Here is a 19,151-nt window from a genome sequence, read left to right on the forward strand (position 1 = left end):
TGGTGTGTGTGTGTGTCTGTGGTGCAGTGAGGGGCCGACTGGGAAACACAAAAACAAGAACAGAACCGACACGTGTTCGTCTCCAACACGGCTGATCAGAAAAAAAACTCAACTACGTACATTCCAGTAGAGTATATACAAAAACCATCCCATCTATCCTTTTCATGTTACAGCAGAATAAAACGGGGAAAAAAAGTAAAAGGCAAAAATACCTACAAGTGTTTTAATTTACCCTGTTAGAAAATGTATCATCACTGTGACTGTAAGTCAGTTTAACCTTTTTGTTAGTGGTTCAATTTGTTATCTTTATGCTTATTATTTTTTTAAACTTGTGACATTGACTAATTCATCCTTAAACCAAGTGTCAACCTGCTGAAAACAGGAGTGGAGTGGAGGGTGTGGCAGCCATGACACCAACTCTGTTACTAATAATCTGTAAATATCGGGTCCGATCCCCCACGATTTAAAAACGCCGAGCAGGGAAGAGAAGAGGATTACAAGTTGAGATGCTAAAGTGCAGTCAGGAGCCTGAAGATGGAGCGCAATCAAGAATGATTTAAAGCCACAGTTCAGATGTTTTAAAGTGGGGTTCTGTGGAGAGGGGAACAACAAATATCTTACTTGCTGCAGATAGCTTTTTGAATGACTACTTTGGAGAAATAGTTTTAATTTTGACTGGATTGACGAGCTAACAGCTAGTCTGAGTGAGACAGAGACCAAAGTGAATTACTGCCGTCCTAAAACGACTGATCCCAGCAGTTTGACACGGCACGGTTGATATTCTTGCTGGAAGTGCCTCAAGCTGCACGTAAAGTGCTACAGCTATCTGCTGCTGTCTGCACTTGTAAATAACCATGTTAGGTGAAACTGGCAGCGATTTAAAGGTTTATAAAATAGCGTTTGAATGAACCACCATGAAATGTTTGAGATTGGAGCAGTTTTTTAAGATGGCAGCAACCCCCTTTGGTCTTGGTTCAGCTCAGACTAGCCTTTAGCTTGACAGTCTGGTCAGAATTAATCTCTTTTTCGGTAAAGTGAGGTTGTTCAAAGAGCCATCTAAAACAGGTAAGATATTAACTGTTCAAAAGATCTGAACTATCCCTTTAAGAGTGCATCTGGCAGAACCAGATGGATTAATCGTGTCAGGCTCAGAGCTGACAGTTTGAAGCACTCAACAACAAAAAAGTATTTTAATCCAACATCATTTTGAAAAAGTAGATACATTAATGTTATTGCCTCTGGGTATAGTAATGATCTCAAAATGTAAAACATAAAAAAGAAACAAATTTTGGTTACTTCACCCCCCTTTGTTTTGGTTACTGTTACAGCTGAAAGATTTGATACTGAATTTTTGTATTTGAGGGAATTTGGAAATTACTATATTTTTTTTTGCATAGTACATATGATTGTGAGGCCCAAAGCTGGGTACGAAACAAGCTGCATTAAAAACCTTTTACTCATGGAAACTTGACGGAGAATAAAATCTTTTTATTTAACTTTCAAAAGTGAAAGAGTCCCAGCTATTGCACCATCTATTGGCTGTTTGGTTAAAATAAAAAAGAAAAAGCACAAAAAAATCAGTTAAAAATATTCAAACAAACCCTAATTATCAGTGATCCTTTTAAGATGATGATGTTGTTGAACAGGGGTTCCCACGCTGTCGTTAAGTAGCTTTTATTGTTTCTTTAACACATTCTTGATAAAAACAGAAGTTATAGTAGTGCACTGCTACATTTCCAATAATTTTTGACAACCTATCATATACAAAGTGCTCAGGACAGGACTGTTGTGTACAGTGTGTGTAGTCATTTGTGCTGAAGTGACAGTAAGTCTACTCTTCTATGCTGTATCTGTGAGTTTACTGGGTACAAAAATAAGAAAAAGGAATGGATATCTGCTTTATCTGATGAATGAGTGTGCTTGTCTCCAACAGCTGAAGCTTTTATAGTCTATAAAATGCAGAGGAGAATGGTGATGGAGTCAGATCTATGTACAGCAGACGAGGGTTCGTGTTGGGTTCTGTGTTTCATCGTCTATGAGGTAACGCTTCCTCCGCCCGTCAGTGGTTCAGCCCCTGGTTAAACATCGATACGCAGCAATGGCTCAGTGGTCTGACGTTAGGAGGTGGGGTAAAGGTGCAGGAGACATGAAGCACAACGAAGGAGAAGGAGGTGGGGCTTCCATGTGTTTGAGAGAAGATTTGGTTGAGTACTGGTCGGACAGTGATGCCGGCAGGGTTTTGCTCTCTGCGCTTTAGAGGGCTTCCTGCAGAGGAGTGTTTCTGCGTGTGTGTGTGTGGGTGGGCTTGTGACTGGGCCTCAGTTGCTCAGACCACCGTGGCAGGTCTGCGGTCCATCTCCTCCTCCAACTTCACCATCTGCTGAATGTCCTTGGCCTGGGAGGAGACAGGAAACAGGCAGACAGACAAATGAACAAATGTAGAGTTGTAATATTTCACAAAGGGTTCATCCATCTTCTCCTAACAGTTTCTGTTAACAAGTTCAGTTAGAAGTTTGCACCCGAACATGAGTTAGGTCCTCGGATTACCAGGATGAAACAAATCTGTGCGTCTCATGCTTAGTTGGAGTGATAATTGTCACCAAATGTGGGCAGATGGACACTGTCACATGCTATGAATGTAAATGACTGTGAGCTGGAGGGAAAACACAACACATCAGGTTGTGAGCTGGCTGTTTGTGCATCATAATAGCCAGTGAGTCATGGTGATAAATGAATCAAGATGTTAGCTGGCACACATCACACCCTCATGAGCTGCAGACTGGAGATGCAGGCGTGTAACTCACAAAAAAAGAATGAACAAAAAAAAAAATCACTTTGTTTTTAAGAAAAACGTGCAGCCTCCTAAAGACAGCCCCATCACGAGCTGTTCGCCCGCTTTAATCAAAACTGTAGCATCCATTTTCAGGAAGGCTAACTGAATCGGATTCGTCAGGAAATGTAGGTAATAAACAAACGAGTAACGACACAGAAGTAAAAGAGAAAATCACAAATAGTCACTAAATGATGCACTGACACAAAGCTGGTATCAGAGGTAGAGTTGACAAAGATGAAGATGCCTACCTTGAACCTGTTTGTTTGCATGATGTGATTTCAAAAGCTGTGCCGGAAAAAGCAAATCATATTAAAAACAAAGGAAATGTGCATACATGTTAGACATGTACAGGTATTGTGACAGATGGGAAAACAAAATGCAAAGATGGGGACACGACCTCACAGACAAACACGTCTGTTAACCCTTTAAAACATGCAAATTATCTGTTAAACAGAGAACAGACTATGGATTTATTAAAAACATGCAGCTGTAAAAAGGTTTGTGGTTTAAGAAACTTATTACAGTTTTTATCTCAAATTAAAATGGCTGTCATCATTCTATGAACTAATTCTGTGCTCTTGAGTTTTTTTTACTGTAAAAAATAAAATGCTAAAAGTCTGACCTGGTGCACAGAAGGTCTAAGACAAGCTGAGAGACACCTTGAGTTTAAAAGCAGGTTATTGACCCTTCAGCAGTAGTTTTCTTTCTTTGTCGTGTTTTACCTGCTCATTGTGCTTCTCCAGTTTGTCCAACTGCTCTCGCTGGTTTTTCTCCAGCTGCTCCATCTCCTTCTGATGCTTCATGGCCAGCTGCAAACCAAGACAGGAACATCCACTGAGCCAGATCCAGACCTTTGTAAAAACCTTCTGTAGTTTTTTTTTTTTTAATCTAGAAGAACTCACCCTCTTTCTCTCATCCAGGAACTTCTTGGTGTTGCTGCTGTTTAACTCCCGTACTCTCCTGAACGACCCAAACAATCCCCACATGAGAAACAAAACAATCATGTTTCCTGTTTCCACCTCTGACTAACACCCGCAGCTGAGACCCACCTCTCTCGCTCGGCCTTGTTTTTGATGGTCTTGTCCTGGCTGATGGCTTTGCTGTTTTCCATGGATGTCTTAGCTTGGTTAGCACGCATCTCTTTGCTCTGTCTGAGTAACAAAACAAGAAGCCATAAACGACAAACTTTACTTCATCCAAGCTCCATGAAAACGGCAGTAATAGCTGTGTTTTTCAAGGATTAACGTGGAAACATGAGCTGCGGACAAATGTTAGTGTTGCTGATGCATCATGTTTGATCAGCTGCAGTAATCAGCATTACCATGTTTGCAACTGAGTGTAAGGTGTGTGTGACTGGGAGATAGAGAGGCCAGACTGAGATGGTTTGGACGTGCAGAGGAGGGACAGTGGGAATACTGGTCGACAAAGAGGAGATATCTGGATGCAGTTAAAGAGAGGACATGCAGGTGGTTGGAGTGAGGACAGAGGACAGAGTTAGATGGAGGAAGATGAAAGGCTGTGGTGACCCCTGAAAAGGGAACAGCTGAAACAAGAAGAAGTAAGGTCTGTTTGCGTGTCACCTTTCATGAATGAGTTTGAGCTGGATGGTCTGCTGCTCCTGGACGGATGTTAGGAGCTTCTTGAGGTGCACACACTGCTGGGTTACATGACTGTCCTTCATCTCCTGCTCCTCACTGCTGTGACTACTGATCAGCTCCGACCATTCTTTAGTGTGCTGCGCCGTGATGTCCTTCACCTGCACAGACACACATTTGCTGTTTCTTCCACATGAAACCCCCACCGTCTGTAACTTTGTAGCAGGGACGCTTTAATACCTTTGCTTTATGATCGCCTACTAGCGTTTGGATCTTATCTTCGGTCTCCTTTTTCAGCTCTTGGCAGTTGTTCTCACTGTCAGTAAAACACAGATAAAAGTGACACAAGTGAGAGTTAAAGAGCGTTTGGTCAAAGTTATAGTACACACACCCTTATTTCCCATCTGACTTTAATCAGACAGGAAATACAAGTGTAGCTCATACAAAAATGTTTAATTTAAACAAGTCAGACACTTCACACATGGCATCTTGCAGTAAGTTGATGTATACACTAGCAAGCAAGATAACATTCTAGTCTTATAGTTTGATTTATTGATTAAAAAAAAAAAGAAATGTCCAAGTGTAAATTTTGAGCCACTAGGGTTTAACTCTTCATTTCAGCTTGTGTGACCTGTTCCTCTGCAGTAGTCAGGATGTACCAGTGATGGCCAGAGGAAAGAGAACAGGTGAACCAATAACAGGATCACTGAGACACAAGGAGAACCAAGTCTGCCCTGTGTTCTCTGATTGGATTATAAAACACTCTGTAGCTCAAGTAACTTAAAAATGTCAAACTGGTTTAAGAAACAAGGAGGTTTAGGTGTTGACTTGGCCTCCAAATTCTCTAAATCTAGTTGAGCATCTGTGGGTTTTCTTTTTTTAATCAAATCTACTCTGTGGAGGCTCCGCCTGTAAACGTACCGGACTTAAAGGATCTGTTGCAGGTGGCTGAAGGCCAAATAATACAGCAGAGCTTTTATAGCTCCAGGGGAGGTCATGCCTCAGTGAGTCAGGGAAAACAGGACTTAATCAGTATTAGGTGGGTGGCAGAGGGCTGGATTAGGATCCACTGGACCCAACACAAATCTCGCAGGAGGGAGAATAAAAATAAACTACTGCAGGTAAACGACAACAAAAACAACTCCGTGGGGTTTGTGTGTCACCGCTCTGCTGGCAAGTAAAGATGAGGGGAAGAATAAAACATTTTAGATCTCAAGATCTTCTAATGGTTTGAGGTTTTTACACCAGTCCAAGAACAGCTGTTTGGTTTAAGTGATGTGCAGCTGCACTCTGACTTCAAGTAGTAAGAGTCTTACCTGCTCCAGACCAAAGTACTTAACATAACTGCATAAAAACTAAACAAATTAAAGGCCTAACGTGATTTGAACGAATGCATTTCACCCCCCAGCTACTACCACACCTAATTTTAGCTCTAATAAAACTGACTGAGTTACAGCTGTTTTTGTGTTTGCTAAGGTTGATAAGCTGTGAATTTGATCGACTGCAATATTTCATCAGTTGTAGACGTACCTTCAATGATTATTTTCAATAAAATCTGTTTAGTGGTTTGTGTAATATTTTGCTAACAGACACACAAACACATGCACAAAGACAAACATAAAGACTCGTCTCCTTTACCTTGTAATAAAAATAAATATGGACAGGATAGTTTTGGGTTAATCTGTTTTTATTTATTTCCTCCCACATTAATCTGTTCCTTACTTACCCTCGTTTCTTAATGGCTTTCTCTAAAAGTTTCTCTAAAGTCGTCTTATCCTTTTCATGCATTGACACCATCTTGTCCACCTGGGTGCAGTGAGCCTTCTGCATTGCATTTTGATCCTGTTGAAAACAGAAAAAGAAAGCAGTACTCAAACGTTTTCCTGCACAGGTGTCGTTCTACCAAAGTGAATTTAAAACAAGCAAAATGAGCAACAATATGTAACTACAGGTAATGGTTCAAATAATTTGTTACTGTTGTCCATAGTGGCCAAAAGAGCCAACATTCATTGTTATTCAGTCAACAGATGTATCTGGATAGTGTTAATATTCACGTTGTGTAATAAGGCCTAATATTGTGATAATTAATGAGGCTCTCTGAATGAGCCAGGGTCCAGCGTGGTCTCTATGGTGAGCGCTGGTCAAAGGAGAACTTTAGCAAGTCTAATTTCTTGCAGAACGTTCATTGTGTGTGTTTACTATGGACCGATTGTGTTCCTGTGTGCAGGCAAATCAAATGGAGAAGCAGCGGTCAGCGGCGGATGAAAGGCTGCAACGTTCCCCTTGTTCTGTTTCTGGTCTCCTGGGCATCAATGACCGTCAGGAAGAAGCAGCGGCCTCTTTGCATCACCAACAGGCACGTGTGTTTTAAAATAACCACCTACCTTTGAGTGTTTCTTCTTTAAAGTGTTGATCTCCTTCTGTTGCTTTTTTATCAGTTTAAGGTAGGTCTGCAGAGGGAGAGACAGATATTTAGATTCGTTTGGACATGCTGAGAGCAGCGTTTGAATGTAGCAGCTGTCTGTAAGCAACACAGTTACTACTTTAGACTAAATTAAAGTACAATTACCTCAAAAAATACTAAACTTAATCATACCATTCTTAGAGCAACCTGTTTTATTCATCAACAATAAGCTGTTGTATTGTAGCACAACAATCTTTAAACACTTAGTGATATCGTCCATCTTTTAAAGTGCACTGATGTGGCAAAGTTCTAAACAATATCTTACCTGTTGCAGATGGTTCTTTAAAGCGCCTCAGTTTGGAGAACTGAGTTTAATTCTGACTGGATTAATGAGTTTCTGCTCAGATTGCTGCAGTCTTGAACCATCTCCACATGAATCACAATGAAATATTTGAGATTGAGCCTTTAAACCTTTACACCTCTGTCAGTTTCATATGACTTTTACTTACACAGAACTCTGTTGTGATTTGGAAGCACTAAAGCTGTATCACTTCATTAAAGTTCTGCTGGAAAAGTCTGTAATCCAAACCTGAAGGTGATGTAAATATCTGTCGTTTTGCTTGAACTTGTTTGTAATTTTTGAGGTTGAAGTTGTTTTAAAACAACAGAAATCCACTTTAATTTTGGTCCTACTCAGACTAGCCACTAGCACATCAATCCAGTCAGAATTAATTATTCTTTAATTGAACTCTGAGGTAATTCAAAAAGCTATCTACAACAGGTAAGATATTAGGTCATACCTTCTCTACTGAAGCCCACTTTAATAATCTATCTACAGAATAAACCATCAGTACAAACCTTCATTTGCTTTAAGTCATCAATGCTCACACTAGGCACAAGTGCAGTATCTAAAACGGCAACGAAAAAGAAGTTAGACCTTTTTCTTGTTACACACAGAATGAATGTGTTTAATATATTTGTGATGAAGTCAGTTTTTACCCTTCTTAGCTTCTGTTGTGTTGTTGTTGATAAAGTTGGAGGTCTGAGCTATTTCCGAGCTGGCTTGTTGCGTCACGCTGACTTTCATTGTGTCTCCTTTGCCTTTTCCCTTCTTGTCATTCTTTGAGCTTCCACTGGGAACATCTGCTATGTCATTCTACCGTAGACAGAAGGGGATTGTTATTCAGGATGTTTGTGTAAGAAGGTACTTTGTTGTTATTTGTGTATTTGTCGTCATGCGCACCGTGTCAATCCCCAGGGCCTTCATCTGGTCAGCTCTCTTCTCTGCTATGGTCAAAAACTTCTTTGGGTCTGACAGAGCATCCACAATGGCTGCAACACAACAAGCACACATTAGTAAAATACACAGCAGTAAAAATAATTAAGTGGAAATATCTTCACTTGTTTAATTGTAAAAAGAGCTGTGTCAAGTAGGAGAGAGATCTTCCAGAGGAGAGCTAATGTTCACAGTAATGGCTCCTCGTTGCAAGCCTCTTGGCTTTATTTAATGGCAACTCAAATTGTCCAGCTCATTTGTATGCTTGTGCCCATATTGAACTGTCTGCAGATTTACAGTCATCATCATTTGTGCCGTGCCATTACTGCAAATGTTAAAACTAAGCCACCCAAGGCAGAGAATAAGGACACTGTGCTTTTTATTTCCACTCTCCCCTCCCTGTAGGCTACAGAAACTATTTTATTATCAGACATGAATAGTCTCAGAGCGGTAAAATGTAGCTCGTCAGTATCCAGCAACACCAGGCAATAAGTGTGTGTGTGTGTTACCGTCCCTCCCTCACCTCCAAAGCCGTCGGGTACGTAGGTCTTGAGGATGATTTGGCAGAAGACTGTGGGCAACGACAGAGGTTTGTTGCCTTCGTTCCTCAGGGAGATGTGGCGGTAGCCAGCCTGCAGGCCGTCCAGAGGCAGGATGCGCTGCCCGATCAGTTTGTTGTTGTCGTCGTAGACAGCAATGCGTAGAACTGCCAGATCTGGTAAGATTACCTAGAAGGGAGGGATGTGGGGGGGGGGGAAGGTAGGCAGGGGTAGGAACAAAATCTGAATTATTTAATAATTTGGCAGACTGAGCTGAAAAATAAATGTATCTCAAGGTAAAACAGAAAGTCAACATTATAAAACTAAAGCAGAAACTATCAGGAGACAACTGTTTATGGGATGTAGTGAAGAAGCCGTTGCACACATGTGAACATCTTGTGTTCATAAATGATCTGTTGGATGCACAGACTTTAGAAAACTCTGGCTTTGTAAGAAGAGATAACTAAACCTAGAGGAGGGTAATTAATACAGAGAGGAAGTGGAAGGTAAGAGATAAGGCTGAAGAACTCACGCTGGAGATGAATGGGGGGAGGCGCCATCTGTGTGTATGCTTACACTTTCACAGCCTTGCTGGTGTGTGTGTGTGCTGCTGAGGTGTATTGTTTGCTCTGAGTCATCTTGACAGCAGTGTGTATACTCTGTGACTGTGCAGCAGGATTTGCAGGGGTGTGTGTGTGAGACAAGTCTTGCCAGCAGCTCTGGTTACGATGCCCTTCTTTGATAGCGCTGTGTAAGTTTATGTATCTGTGTGTGTGTGAGCGAAGCAGCACTGCGGCAGGCTGTGATGGATGGTGTGTGTTAGGAAGCTGGAGTCACAGTCATGGCTGAGAGACTTCTCATTCTGCTGAGAGCAGCACTATCACTAGCACATTCTCCCTTTATTTCTCTCCTCCACCCCTAATTATTTTCTTCTTTCTTCATTTCAGTGATTCTTTTTTCTTTCTCCTTCCTTCCTCGCTGTGCTCAAGTGCAAACTACTATAAAGTACCTGTTCTGCCCCTTCATGCTCGAATTACTGCAGCAGGTTGTTTTTTTTTTTCCTTCCAAGATTTATATTAAAATGTTTCTCCTTTTCTTTCACCTTTCTCATATATTTAGTACTCCATCCTTATGTTTAGTCTTTCATCTTTTTCACTATTTGTTATTATAGCTTCTTAACGTTCTTTTTTGTGATTCTATTTTTCAGACATTGACTTTTATTGTAATGTTTTATCTTTATGTAGGATATTTATTTTATTGTATTTATTTATTCTCTTCTCAGTACCTTTCTGAAAACGAAGGGCTCCTCATTGTAGGCAGGGTTTAGTCCGTTGTTCATCACCATACGTGTGCGAAACTCTTTCCTGATGGTATCGGTCGGCAGCCCGTACATGTCCACCTCAACATACGTACCAATTTTCTTGTCAGACAGAAACTGTCCTGAGAAAACCTAAAATGAGCAGAAATTCACTATGAATATTTTTACGACACAAACTAAAGCACTACTTCTATTATCCCTGTATTAAAACCTGGTGAATGCTCTTCTGATGGTTTGGTTTAATTACTCATGTTTTCTAGATGTTGAAAGTGTAACATGACCAAACCTGGACGCTGCAGGTTGCTGCGATGACGCCATCCACCGGCGTCTCAGAGAAAGGGTCGAACGTCCTGTCTGATCGCCGCATGAAGTCCGGTTTCAGCAGGTATCTGACGCACACAAGCACAAAAGATAAAATATAACAGAATTAAACACACAGCAAACCTCTCTGTGGTTAAAATCAAGTGAATATGGATGTTTCACAAATTGAAATCGAAAAGTTTTTGCCAATTTCCATTTTAATGCCGTCATAAGAAGATCCAGTGAAGGAAGATAGTCTGTAAAACATTACTAATGATGAGTGTCTAAATAACTTATATGAGAGTTCCAGCATTAGCAGTAAAATCCCTGCCCTCTGGGACAATTATAGAGCCGAGGGACGGAGACGAGACGAGGACAAGAAACAAATGAATGCACAGAGACAAGCGAAGAGCAGCGTCCATTTTCAAAGAACTTTATTGGCCCTCGGGGCAGATAGTAGCTACTAGCAGTAAATAATGAGATGCGACACGTTGTAATTGATGAGTCTCAGAGAGGGGGAGGGAGGAGCTGCTCTCACCCGCATGAGCCGTTGTACTCAAACTTTCCTTGGTTCAACTGCATGGCCAGATCTGAGAGGGAGAAGAATTTAATGTTTTATATTAAAATCACATCAAAGCTTAAATACAACAATGAGGAAAAACAACACACACACACACAGTTTAACGGTAAATGTTTTCTACAGAGGCTTTTCACGTTCTCTGACATCCGTCTTCTTCCTCTCAAACAGTTTAACCCTCCTGTGTGAAAACGCCTCCAGCCTCACACATGACACACAGCAGGACATATGGTGGAGCCCTTCGTGCCTCAGGACCCGGGGCAGCAGCTGCTCAACAGGCATCACTCACAATTCAGGTGTGTGTGTGTGTACGGTACATGTATGAAAGATGAATGGCAGGAAACACGTAGGCTGCCTGTTTTTGTGAGTTCTTTATCACAGGGTTCAAGTCTTTAATATATTATGAGGTTCATTAAGTAAAATCCTTTTTTTATTTTAAACTAAGAAAGCAACATATCAGCTGGACTATCTTGTGACTGACGAGCTGCATCCAAAACTGTACATTTTTATATTCAATGAATTAAAAAAACTTGCTGCTTATTTGAGCACATATATTTTAGTAATTCAAAATTTAATGTTTTATGAAAAGGAATGGGGAACAAATGATTTTCTATAGTTTTTTTTATTCCGACCTGTAAAAACACTAAAAGCATATTTTCTGTTTTCAGATACGTTAGGACTGAATCGTGTCCTTCCATCATCGTCCCAGGAGAAACCGGAGTCTCTACAGTGAAAACTGATTTTTATACGACAGACACGGTGAGAGGAATTCTCTTTACTCTATAAGATGTTGAAAGGTCAGGAGGCAAGTCAGAGATGCTGGAACACGGTTTGGTTGTTGGGTCGTGTATCCTCCTTTAACCACACAGCACAAGGTCAGAAGTTTCTTTTCTAAATTTGAAAGCTTGCTGCACGTGCAGCAGTTGCATGGGTGTGTGCGTGAGGTCAGAAGTCCCGTGTTGCATGCTGTGGTACCTGGGGTCTGGAAGTTGAGCGAGACCATCTGGCAGCCTGCGTTCCAGAAGATCTGAGGCATGTAATTACTGGAGTCCACCCTGCCTCCTTTGGGGTAGATACGGCTCATCTGACGCTTGTTGTAGCTGCACTGATGCTCAGGAAAAATTCAAAACAAGAGAAGAATGGCATGTGTGTGTGTGAAGTGCATTTCTGAATCAAACAGACTGCGGGGCTATTTTTAGTGTGAACAGCTTGGGTCAAGCAGTCCCAGCGGAGAGGGAGTGAGCCTTTGACCAAACTACACGAGTCAACGGCACACTGGGCTGAAAAACATCAGCTCTGACTCAGCAGTAGGCGCTGATTCAGGGGTCTTTAAAATTCGAGAAGTACAACATCTTGATGGTCTACGAAAGCAGAGAAATCATAGTATAGTCTACAGTTTGTTCCATTTTATGCAGAAACATCAGTTTTAGTTTCCTCAGCAAAATTATATGTAACGATGCGCTCAGAAAGGTTTCGTTGCACCATTCAGTAGTTTGCAAAATATAACAAAAGCTCAATGAAATTGTGATACAGCTGTGGGAAAATATGATAAAACAAAGTGTTTTAATATACAAGTTAGAACATCCTTTACATTCTGTCAGTCTGGCACGACAGCTTAGTGGTCAGCACTGTTGCACCTTCTTGTTTCACAGCAAGAAGGTCCTGGGTTCAAACCCCAGGTTGGACCTGGGGTCTTTCTGTGTGGAGTTTGCATGTTCTCCTCGTGTTTGCTTGGTTTTCTCCGGTTCCTCCCTCAGTCTAAAAACATACATGTTAGGCTGCCTTCAGGCCCAGGCCTCCCTTGAAAAAGAGATCTGTGATCTCAGTGGGACTTGACAGATTAATAAGTAAATTAAAAAAATTCAAATTTCACAGCAGCTCTGAGGATACTTGACAAACTCGATGGCATTAGTCTTCAGATAACCCAGGCCAACCGACTCGTTAAATGACGACATGTTATGATGGATATTTCTTTCTGAAAAACAGGATGAAAGAATGAGAAGATATAGCAAAAAAACCAACCTGTTAAATTTTAACAATCCACTGCAATATAAGCAAAAGTGCATTAAAGAAGTCTTGATGCCTTGACTCACCCTCTGCCACATCAAAACCCTGGAACTTGACGGGTTGTGCATAGTTGACCATGGCTGACAGATATGGGTGGATGTTGGTGGTGGCCGACTCGTATTGGTAAGAAGCGATTAGCGCCTCCTCAGAGTCCTCTGCTACGTCCCCAGCCTGCACAGGGGGAGTACACAAACATTTTGTAAACGTGTGCAGGGGAGTACTTTGTATCATCGGTCATGTTGGACACTCGCCTTCTTGTTGTTGTCTTGATCTGACGCCTCAGAGATGTCTGTGGCATCTGTTGCTTCAGAAATCTCTGTCATTTCATCATCAGGTACCTGCAGAGAGACGAGTCCCAAATATTAGAACTATAACCATTTGATCTTGATTCAGTCTTCTTTTTCTGCAGCACCTGAGTGGAGAATTAGCACCACCAGCTGTTTATCTCCATATGCTGCACACGTTAGTGTTCAACTAAAGAAGTGCATAACTGGTTTCATTACCAACAACAAAGTGTTAGAGATGCTTTTATACCACAAATGACTCTCCACACCTTAGGATTTATACTGTAGGAGTGACATAAAACTAAAAGTTAATTGTTGATCTCTTTTGCATGATGGGTAATCTTTAGCTAAACTTTTTAAAATTATTTTAGTCCCAATCAGAACAATGGAAGAGAACAAACCGTTCATATTGACTCATTTCAGTCTCTGAGTTCTTGATTCTAATGTTTTTGGAGCAAATAGACAAAATGTTGTTTCAGCTGTGTTTAAATAAGGTTTGGATGTTTATCTTACATAAACCCCAGTCATTGTACAAGTGTGCCCAAACCTGATTTACACCTTTTCATTTAACCATGACCCCTCTAACGGAGTGTTCTTAAAATGAAACCTGTTTTACTTGATGTTTCTGTTTCCAGAATCACAAACTAAACGTAGAAGAGATGAGCTCCAGGTTCAGAGGACCCTGTGACGGTGAAAACCTAAAGGTAGTATCTCACTGAGCTGCAGCTGTTTGAGTTTAGTTTGTTGCAGTCTCACTGATTTCTAAATGTTTGTGATCAAGAGACCAGTGAGCTGTGTGGCTGTTTTGCGCAGCCAGTTTTTGAAAATCAGCCTATGTGTGTAAACCTGTATTCTAGGTCATGCACGTTATTTGGTTGCCCACCACTTTGGCAGCTGTCCACATGTTTAATCTAATGAAAGATGAGATGAGCAGATTTTAAAATAAATTTTCATTAGTGTAGACCTGGACATCTGGGGGATGTAGCAGCTCCAAAATTTACAGAAACAAAATTTAAACTTCAGCAACAAGTTCAAACTTTAAGTGACAATACTCTAAGTGTCTGCAAGAAAGCTGAAGATCCTTGGAAACTCCTCTGTAAATGCTGTTCGCAGACAAGTCAACAGTCACGCCCCAGTAAGATACTACCTTTAAATAAAGGAGAGGCAAAAGAAATACTATCAGCTCACACAAGAACAGTATTCTTTCCACAGGAGACTCAGTTCCTCACTCAGCTCAAAGAAGAAACACTTAAGGAAGCCCAAAAAGGCAGATGACCCTGTTTTACGGTGGTTGGCATCCAGCTTAATGGTCCCTTACCACCACCTGTTTGTCATCTTGTGCCTGAAAAGCTGAACAATCCCCCAAAAAAACGTTTTCTTCAAGCTGCATTAGCAAAATCTTCTAAAACATTTCACATTAATGGAGTTTTTTATAGCACCCACAATTATCTAATTACACAAATAACAGGGAATAAAGTCAGGATGTACAGGTTCTTGTTGTTTTTGAGTGAACAAATAATTTCTGGTCTTTCAGAGCCGAGTCGATGGTGAAAGAGTAAACCCACCTTCTTGATGCTGTTGCTTCGTTCTTCCTCTCTGCCGGAGCTGACGGCGTTGGTCTCCTTCTCGCTGGCTGCTTCTGATAGGATGCTGGGAGCCTCGGAGTTCAGATCCTTTTCCTCAGCATCTTTTTCTCCTACGCTCACTGAAACATATCATTTTATCTAAATCAATCAATAGGTCATTTAAACAGAAGCAGAAACATCCTGTAAAATTGGACCAGGCCAGTTTAAACTCCTGCTGTGTATCTAATGTCATTTACCACTTGACACATAAATGCAGATAGAGTAAATATAAAGTCAGTCAGCTGACCGTTCTCTGTGTCGTCCTCCTCTCCCATAATGATGGCAGGAGTGTTGGTTTCTCCTGCTTCCATGTGCTTTTTCAAAGACTCCAGCTGCCCTGTGTTGCACAATCACAAACCCCGCGTTAAACCCACACGAAAGCTCACAGAAACAGATCATCAGCTGCATACATACGCTGCTCAACTTCAGGTTTTAGGCGTTTGTTTTTGATGAGGATTTTCCTCTTGAGGTCGTTTGGAGAAGGTAAAGGACGCCCAGGTTCGAGCTGATGAGAGAAGAGAACAGCCGATTTAAATTTGTATGACTTTCAACTAGTTGTTCTAAACTCTGAGAGGCCGTATGAATCAGAGAGAAGGTGAGAAATCACCGAGTAGTTCTCCAGAGGCTGTCTGAGGAGAAGGTCACTGAAGATCTCCTCACAGTATTTGGCCATCTTGTACTGCTGTAGTTTACTGATAACACACAAAAACAGAGACTATATCTGCACACGGAATATATTTAATGCATATCAAATGTGAAGAAGATATTTCTGCAAATAGTTTCCTTTTGGACCTAACCGCACACGTACCTGCAGTGATTTTCAAATGACAAAATGACAGGATATTCAGACGTGACGAACGCCGTCTCTTTGATTGCTTGGATGACATCCTGTTGGAAGAGCAACAAACAAGATGAAAGATAAAATGTTCCGTATGTGAGAAAGACAGGAGAAGCCCTGACGTGTAGTAACATGATAGCAACACCAGAGGGCAGGCAAAGCTAAATTAAAAGGCTCTCTTCATTTTTCTCTGTGGGGCCTTCTATCTCCTCTGTCCTGATGTTTGATCAGGAAATCAGCCTCAGAACAAAAACTTTAAGGATGATTCAACTTCTACCATGTTTCTGCAGTTTGAGTAAATGTAAAAGTTTGACTAATAGAGCTCCAAACCTACAACAGCAGGGAGAAACGCATAAATGGACGTAATATAGAGCAGATTTAATTGGCCTTAGTTTAAAATCAAAACACATTTGTCAAAGTTTATTACCCTGCCTTCTCTCCTTGACTCTGCCTGCGTACTCTGCTCCCATCTCAGGTAAGGTGAGAGGAACGGAATCGATGTATAAATAGAATTGTAAATGAGGCCTTGACTCGTGAGTCGGATCAGCACGTACTGTGCCTCGGTGTGTTTTACCTTGAACAGGATGTCTGTGCACATGGCCTTGCCGTGAGTAATGATGGGTTCCTGGTCCTCTCCTTTGCCATCCCAACAGTCCAGCTCCACGCATCTGAGCAAAAGCAACATAAATAAATCAGTTTTCCTAACATACCTTACATTCAGGTGTTTGAAAAATGTAAACATAATGCAGGGGCAACTTGGCTCATTTGCAAATTGTTGCGTTTGTAAAAACGCTGGGTCTGATCTGTGAGGCCGCTGCACTTTGCCAAACTTTTCTCAGTACTACCAGAGAAAATACTGAGCTCTCAAAGTACCACTACCACAACAGATGGTTTTCAGTGGGGTCCACCAGGTTTGTTCGGCAGCCCTCCCGCCACACATGAGTGTCATCTCTTCACAAATGAAGGACAACTGTTCTGCAGCACAGGGCTGAATGCAGGAAGCAGTTTGAGATGTGACCGTTCCACGAGTTCTTGTCGAGAACATCACCCTGTACCACACACTGCGGTCTTAGAGCTTCCTCTGCCCCACAACAAGTCAAAACCAGTTAACTCAAATCAAATTTCCTCACAGTTGTGCTCCTCCAGGTCCTATAGAAACTTAGGTTCACTGGAGTTCGTTTCATTTTCCAGAGTTCTCAAATAAATAACTTTTTAACTTTACATCACAGCTCATTTCACAATTATTCAGAAGCTGTTTTTTTTCAGCTTGTAAAAAGTTGATACCAGTGTTTCTTCTGAGTACCACCAATTGTACTCCTGTCATAGTATCACAGCACGTTTGCATACCTGCACCCTGACAGCAGGACTTGGCGATACATCTCCACTGACGACTTCCCTCCAAACTGTCTCCCTGTCAGGTAGGTGTTGTGGGAGGAGCTGATGAAGTAGTGGGCCAGCGGCTGGTCCATTTCTTGGTACAGCTCCAGTCGGTCCAGGAACACCGGAGCGTTTTCGTCTGACATCAGGTAGCGACAGAACCCGTCACTGGACATGTGACCTGGAGGAGACGGGACAAGAGGACAGAATGATGACGGCATGGTAATTTTGCTAATAGGTTTTAAAATGCTACAAACATGTTTTGCATTTTAAGAAAAGACTTCAAATAAATATTTCTTTTAAAATCATAAATTTTGCTGTTTTAATAAAGGCAGAGGTTTAAATCTTGTAAATCCCTGCTTTAGTATAAAACAATAACTAATCTGATGTGACCAGCAGGTGGCAGCAGAGGCTAACATGTTTCTGCCTTGAGTTTTAGTCCACAAATCTCTCTTACCTTTCTTCTTCAGCTCCTCGTCCCTTTCATACTTCTCGATTATCTGCATGGCTCTTTTGGGGTCGTAGAACGGAAACAGAATCTCATTTAACCTCGGGTCTCGTTGGTTCTGCAGAGCAACATACGAATGCACGCGCACGTCACATGCACATTATGTACAGCCGCTGCTAAACACAAACCAGATCTAGTAAAAACACTTCTTACGCTGACAAACAGGACGAGGACCAATTCACTGCCATTCAAGTCAACGTTTGTATAAGTCATACTTAACGGCTTACAGAAGCACTGATAAACAAAAACATATCTGTATCTGGAAATATATGAATTTAAGCTTATGGTGATTTAAAAATAAATCATTTTAAAGTAGATACTGTAGATCAATTTAGCTGCAAGAATTAGCTAAGCTGTTGTCTTTAAAAGAAAGCATTTAGGTTTTAAGATGTAAAAACAGATGGTAATTCAACAAGCAACACTAACAAGTGCAGAGTTTCAGAAATGATGGGTTAAAACAGGGCAGCAACATGTGTTTTAGGGGTTCAAAGCAGCTCTAAGCAAACAACAGCATCAAAACATCAATCTGGTGCCGCTGCCCGGTCTGAAAGCCAGGCGGCCATTAATCTGATCGAGTCCAGAGCGTGAAGCGCCACAGACGTGACTGGACCGAGCAGGTATTCAGCCACAGAAAACACACACACACACACACAGCAGGAAACTAGATGAACCAAGCAGGACGCAACAGGATGGAAACCTCTACCCTCCTGTTGTCATGGCAACACCAATCAAGACACTGGAAAGGCAAACCTCGCTAGGGAGAAGACGGGGAATGGGATGAGAGGGCATGCAGAACAGGGGCGCTGGTGGAAGTTGCCCTTACAGGCTAACTGCACCTGAAATACTTTATTAATGAAGTTTGACTAACGGGCGCCAGGCTGGAGGGCAACTTCTACCCTGAGCAGGACGGGGTGAGACAGGGTGAGACGGGGGAGGGCTAAAGCCAAATACACAGAGAAGTTAATAAATGATAAAGAGCTTACTTCATTCAGAAAGCTGACTAACTGGTCTACAGTTAAATAATCAGTTTTGTTTCCATTGCTGCAAAAGAATCAATTAGGAAAAAAAAAAAGTTATATTACTGAACATAAACATCCTTACAGTCATCCACACAGTCGGTTAAAATGAGAAAGCAGTCTTTACGTGGAGATAAAGGTTCTGTGTTACACTTTAGTGAAAACATGGTTGTCGTTTGGATTTGTTTACCGTTTTCAAAGCGAGTTAGGCTGTCCGGCGCCCTGTGCTACGAAGCAGGGTTAGTGGCTCAGTGAGGGCACTTCAGGCTCAGTCGGGGATTTTTAGCGTCACTTTTTACCCGAGCCTGTTACTGTGGCAACTGATGCTGGGAACCTAACCCGCCTCTCAACCAATAAAAGCCATTAAAAATGAAAACATAAAAAAAAAAATTAAACTGTGTGGACAGGGGGAGGCTTTTTTTTGTCTCTCCATGAGATCCACACTTACAGGTGCTGGTCATAAAATTAGAATATCATGAAAAAGTAGATTGATTTCAGTAATTCCATTTAAAAAGTGAAACTTGTATATTATATTCATACATTACATACAAACTCATATATTTCAAATGTTTATTTCGTTTAATTTTGATGATT

The 19,151-nt window shown here is 41.4% G+C and overlaps 1 protein-coding gene across 5 annotated transcripts in view; it reads right to left on the reverse strand.

Moving 5' to 3' along the window:
* Positions 1–1,306: 1,306 nt before the first annotated feature.
* The window catches only part of LOC108231822 (1-phosphatidylinositol 4,5-bisphosphate phosphodiesterase beta-4), a 63,572-nt gene continuing 45,727 nt past the window's right edge, over positions 1,307–19,151 (reverse strand). For 3 of the 5 annotated variants that reach the window (XM_017409155.3, XM_017409154.3, XM_037981520.1), the window contains exons 12-40: positions 18,525–18,582; positions 17,491–17,599; positions 17,004–17,214; positions 16,231–16,324; positions 15,627–15,706; positions 15,426–15,510; positions 15,233–15,323; positions 15,066–15,155; positions 14,759–14,898; positions 13,161–13,247; positions 12,936–13,080; positions 12,733–12,817; positions 11,818–11,942; positions 10,804–10,855; positions 10,252–10,354; positions 9,933–10,097; positions 8,632–8,836; positions 8,076–8,164; positions 7,832–7,988; positions 7,691–7,740; positions 6,813–6,878; positions 6,155–6,270; positions 4,669–4,744; positions 4,414–4,589; positions 3,883–3,984; positions 3,736–3,793; positions 3,556–3,642; positions 3,082–3,118; positions 1,307–2,395 (exon numbers count right to left, since the gene is read on the reverse strand). In XM_017409155.3, coding sequence (XP_017264644.1) covers positions 2,319–2,395; positions 3,082–3,118; positions 3,556–3,642; positions 3,736–3,793; positions 3,883–3,984; positions 4,414–4,589; positions 4,669–4,744; positions 6,155–6,270; positions 6,813–6,878; positions 7,691–7,740; positions 7,832–7,988; positions 8,076–8,164; positions 8,632–8,836; positions 9,933–10,097; positions 10,252–10,354; positions 10,804–10,855; positions 11,818–11,942; positions 12,733–12,817; positions 12,936–13,080; positions 13,161–13,247; positions 14,759–14,898; positions 15,066–15,155; positions 15,233–15,323; positions 15,426–15,510; positions 15,627–15,706; positions 16,231–16,324; positions 17,004–17,214; positions 17,491–17,599; positions 18,525–18,582 — 3,016 coding nt within the window. In that variant the 3' untranslated portion in view covers positions 1,307–2,318. The remainder of the gene's footprint in view (positions 2,396–3,081; positions 3,119–3,555; positions 3,643–3,735; positions 3,794–3,882; positions 3,985–4,413; positions 4,590–4,668; positions 4,745–6,154; positions 6,271–6,812; positions 6,879–7,690; positions 7,741–7,831; positions 7,989–8,075; positions 8,165–8,631; positions 8,837–9,932; positions 10,098–10,251; positions 10,355–10,803; positions 10,856–11,817; positions 11,943–12,732; positions 12,818–12,935; positions 13,081–13,160; positions 13,248–14,758; positions 14,899–15,065; positions 15,156–15,232; positions 15,324–15,425; positions 15,511–15,626; positions 15,707–16,230; positions 16,325–17,003; positions 17,215–17,490; positions 17,600–18,524; positions 18,583–19,151) is intronic. The other 2 variants (XM_037981521.1, XM_017409156.3) reach the window with 2 other exon arrangements.

This window comes from Kryptolebias marmoratus, linkage group LG19 (genome assembly GCF_001649575.2).
Source record: "Kryptolebias marmoratus isolate JLee-2015 linkage group LG19, ASM164957v2, whole genome shotgun sequence".
Lineage (NCBI taxonomy): Eukaryota > Metazoa > Chordata > Actinopteri > Cyprinodontiformes > Rivulidae > Kryptolebias > Kryptolebias marmoratus.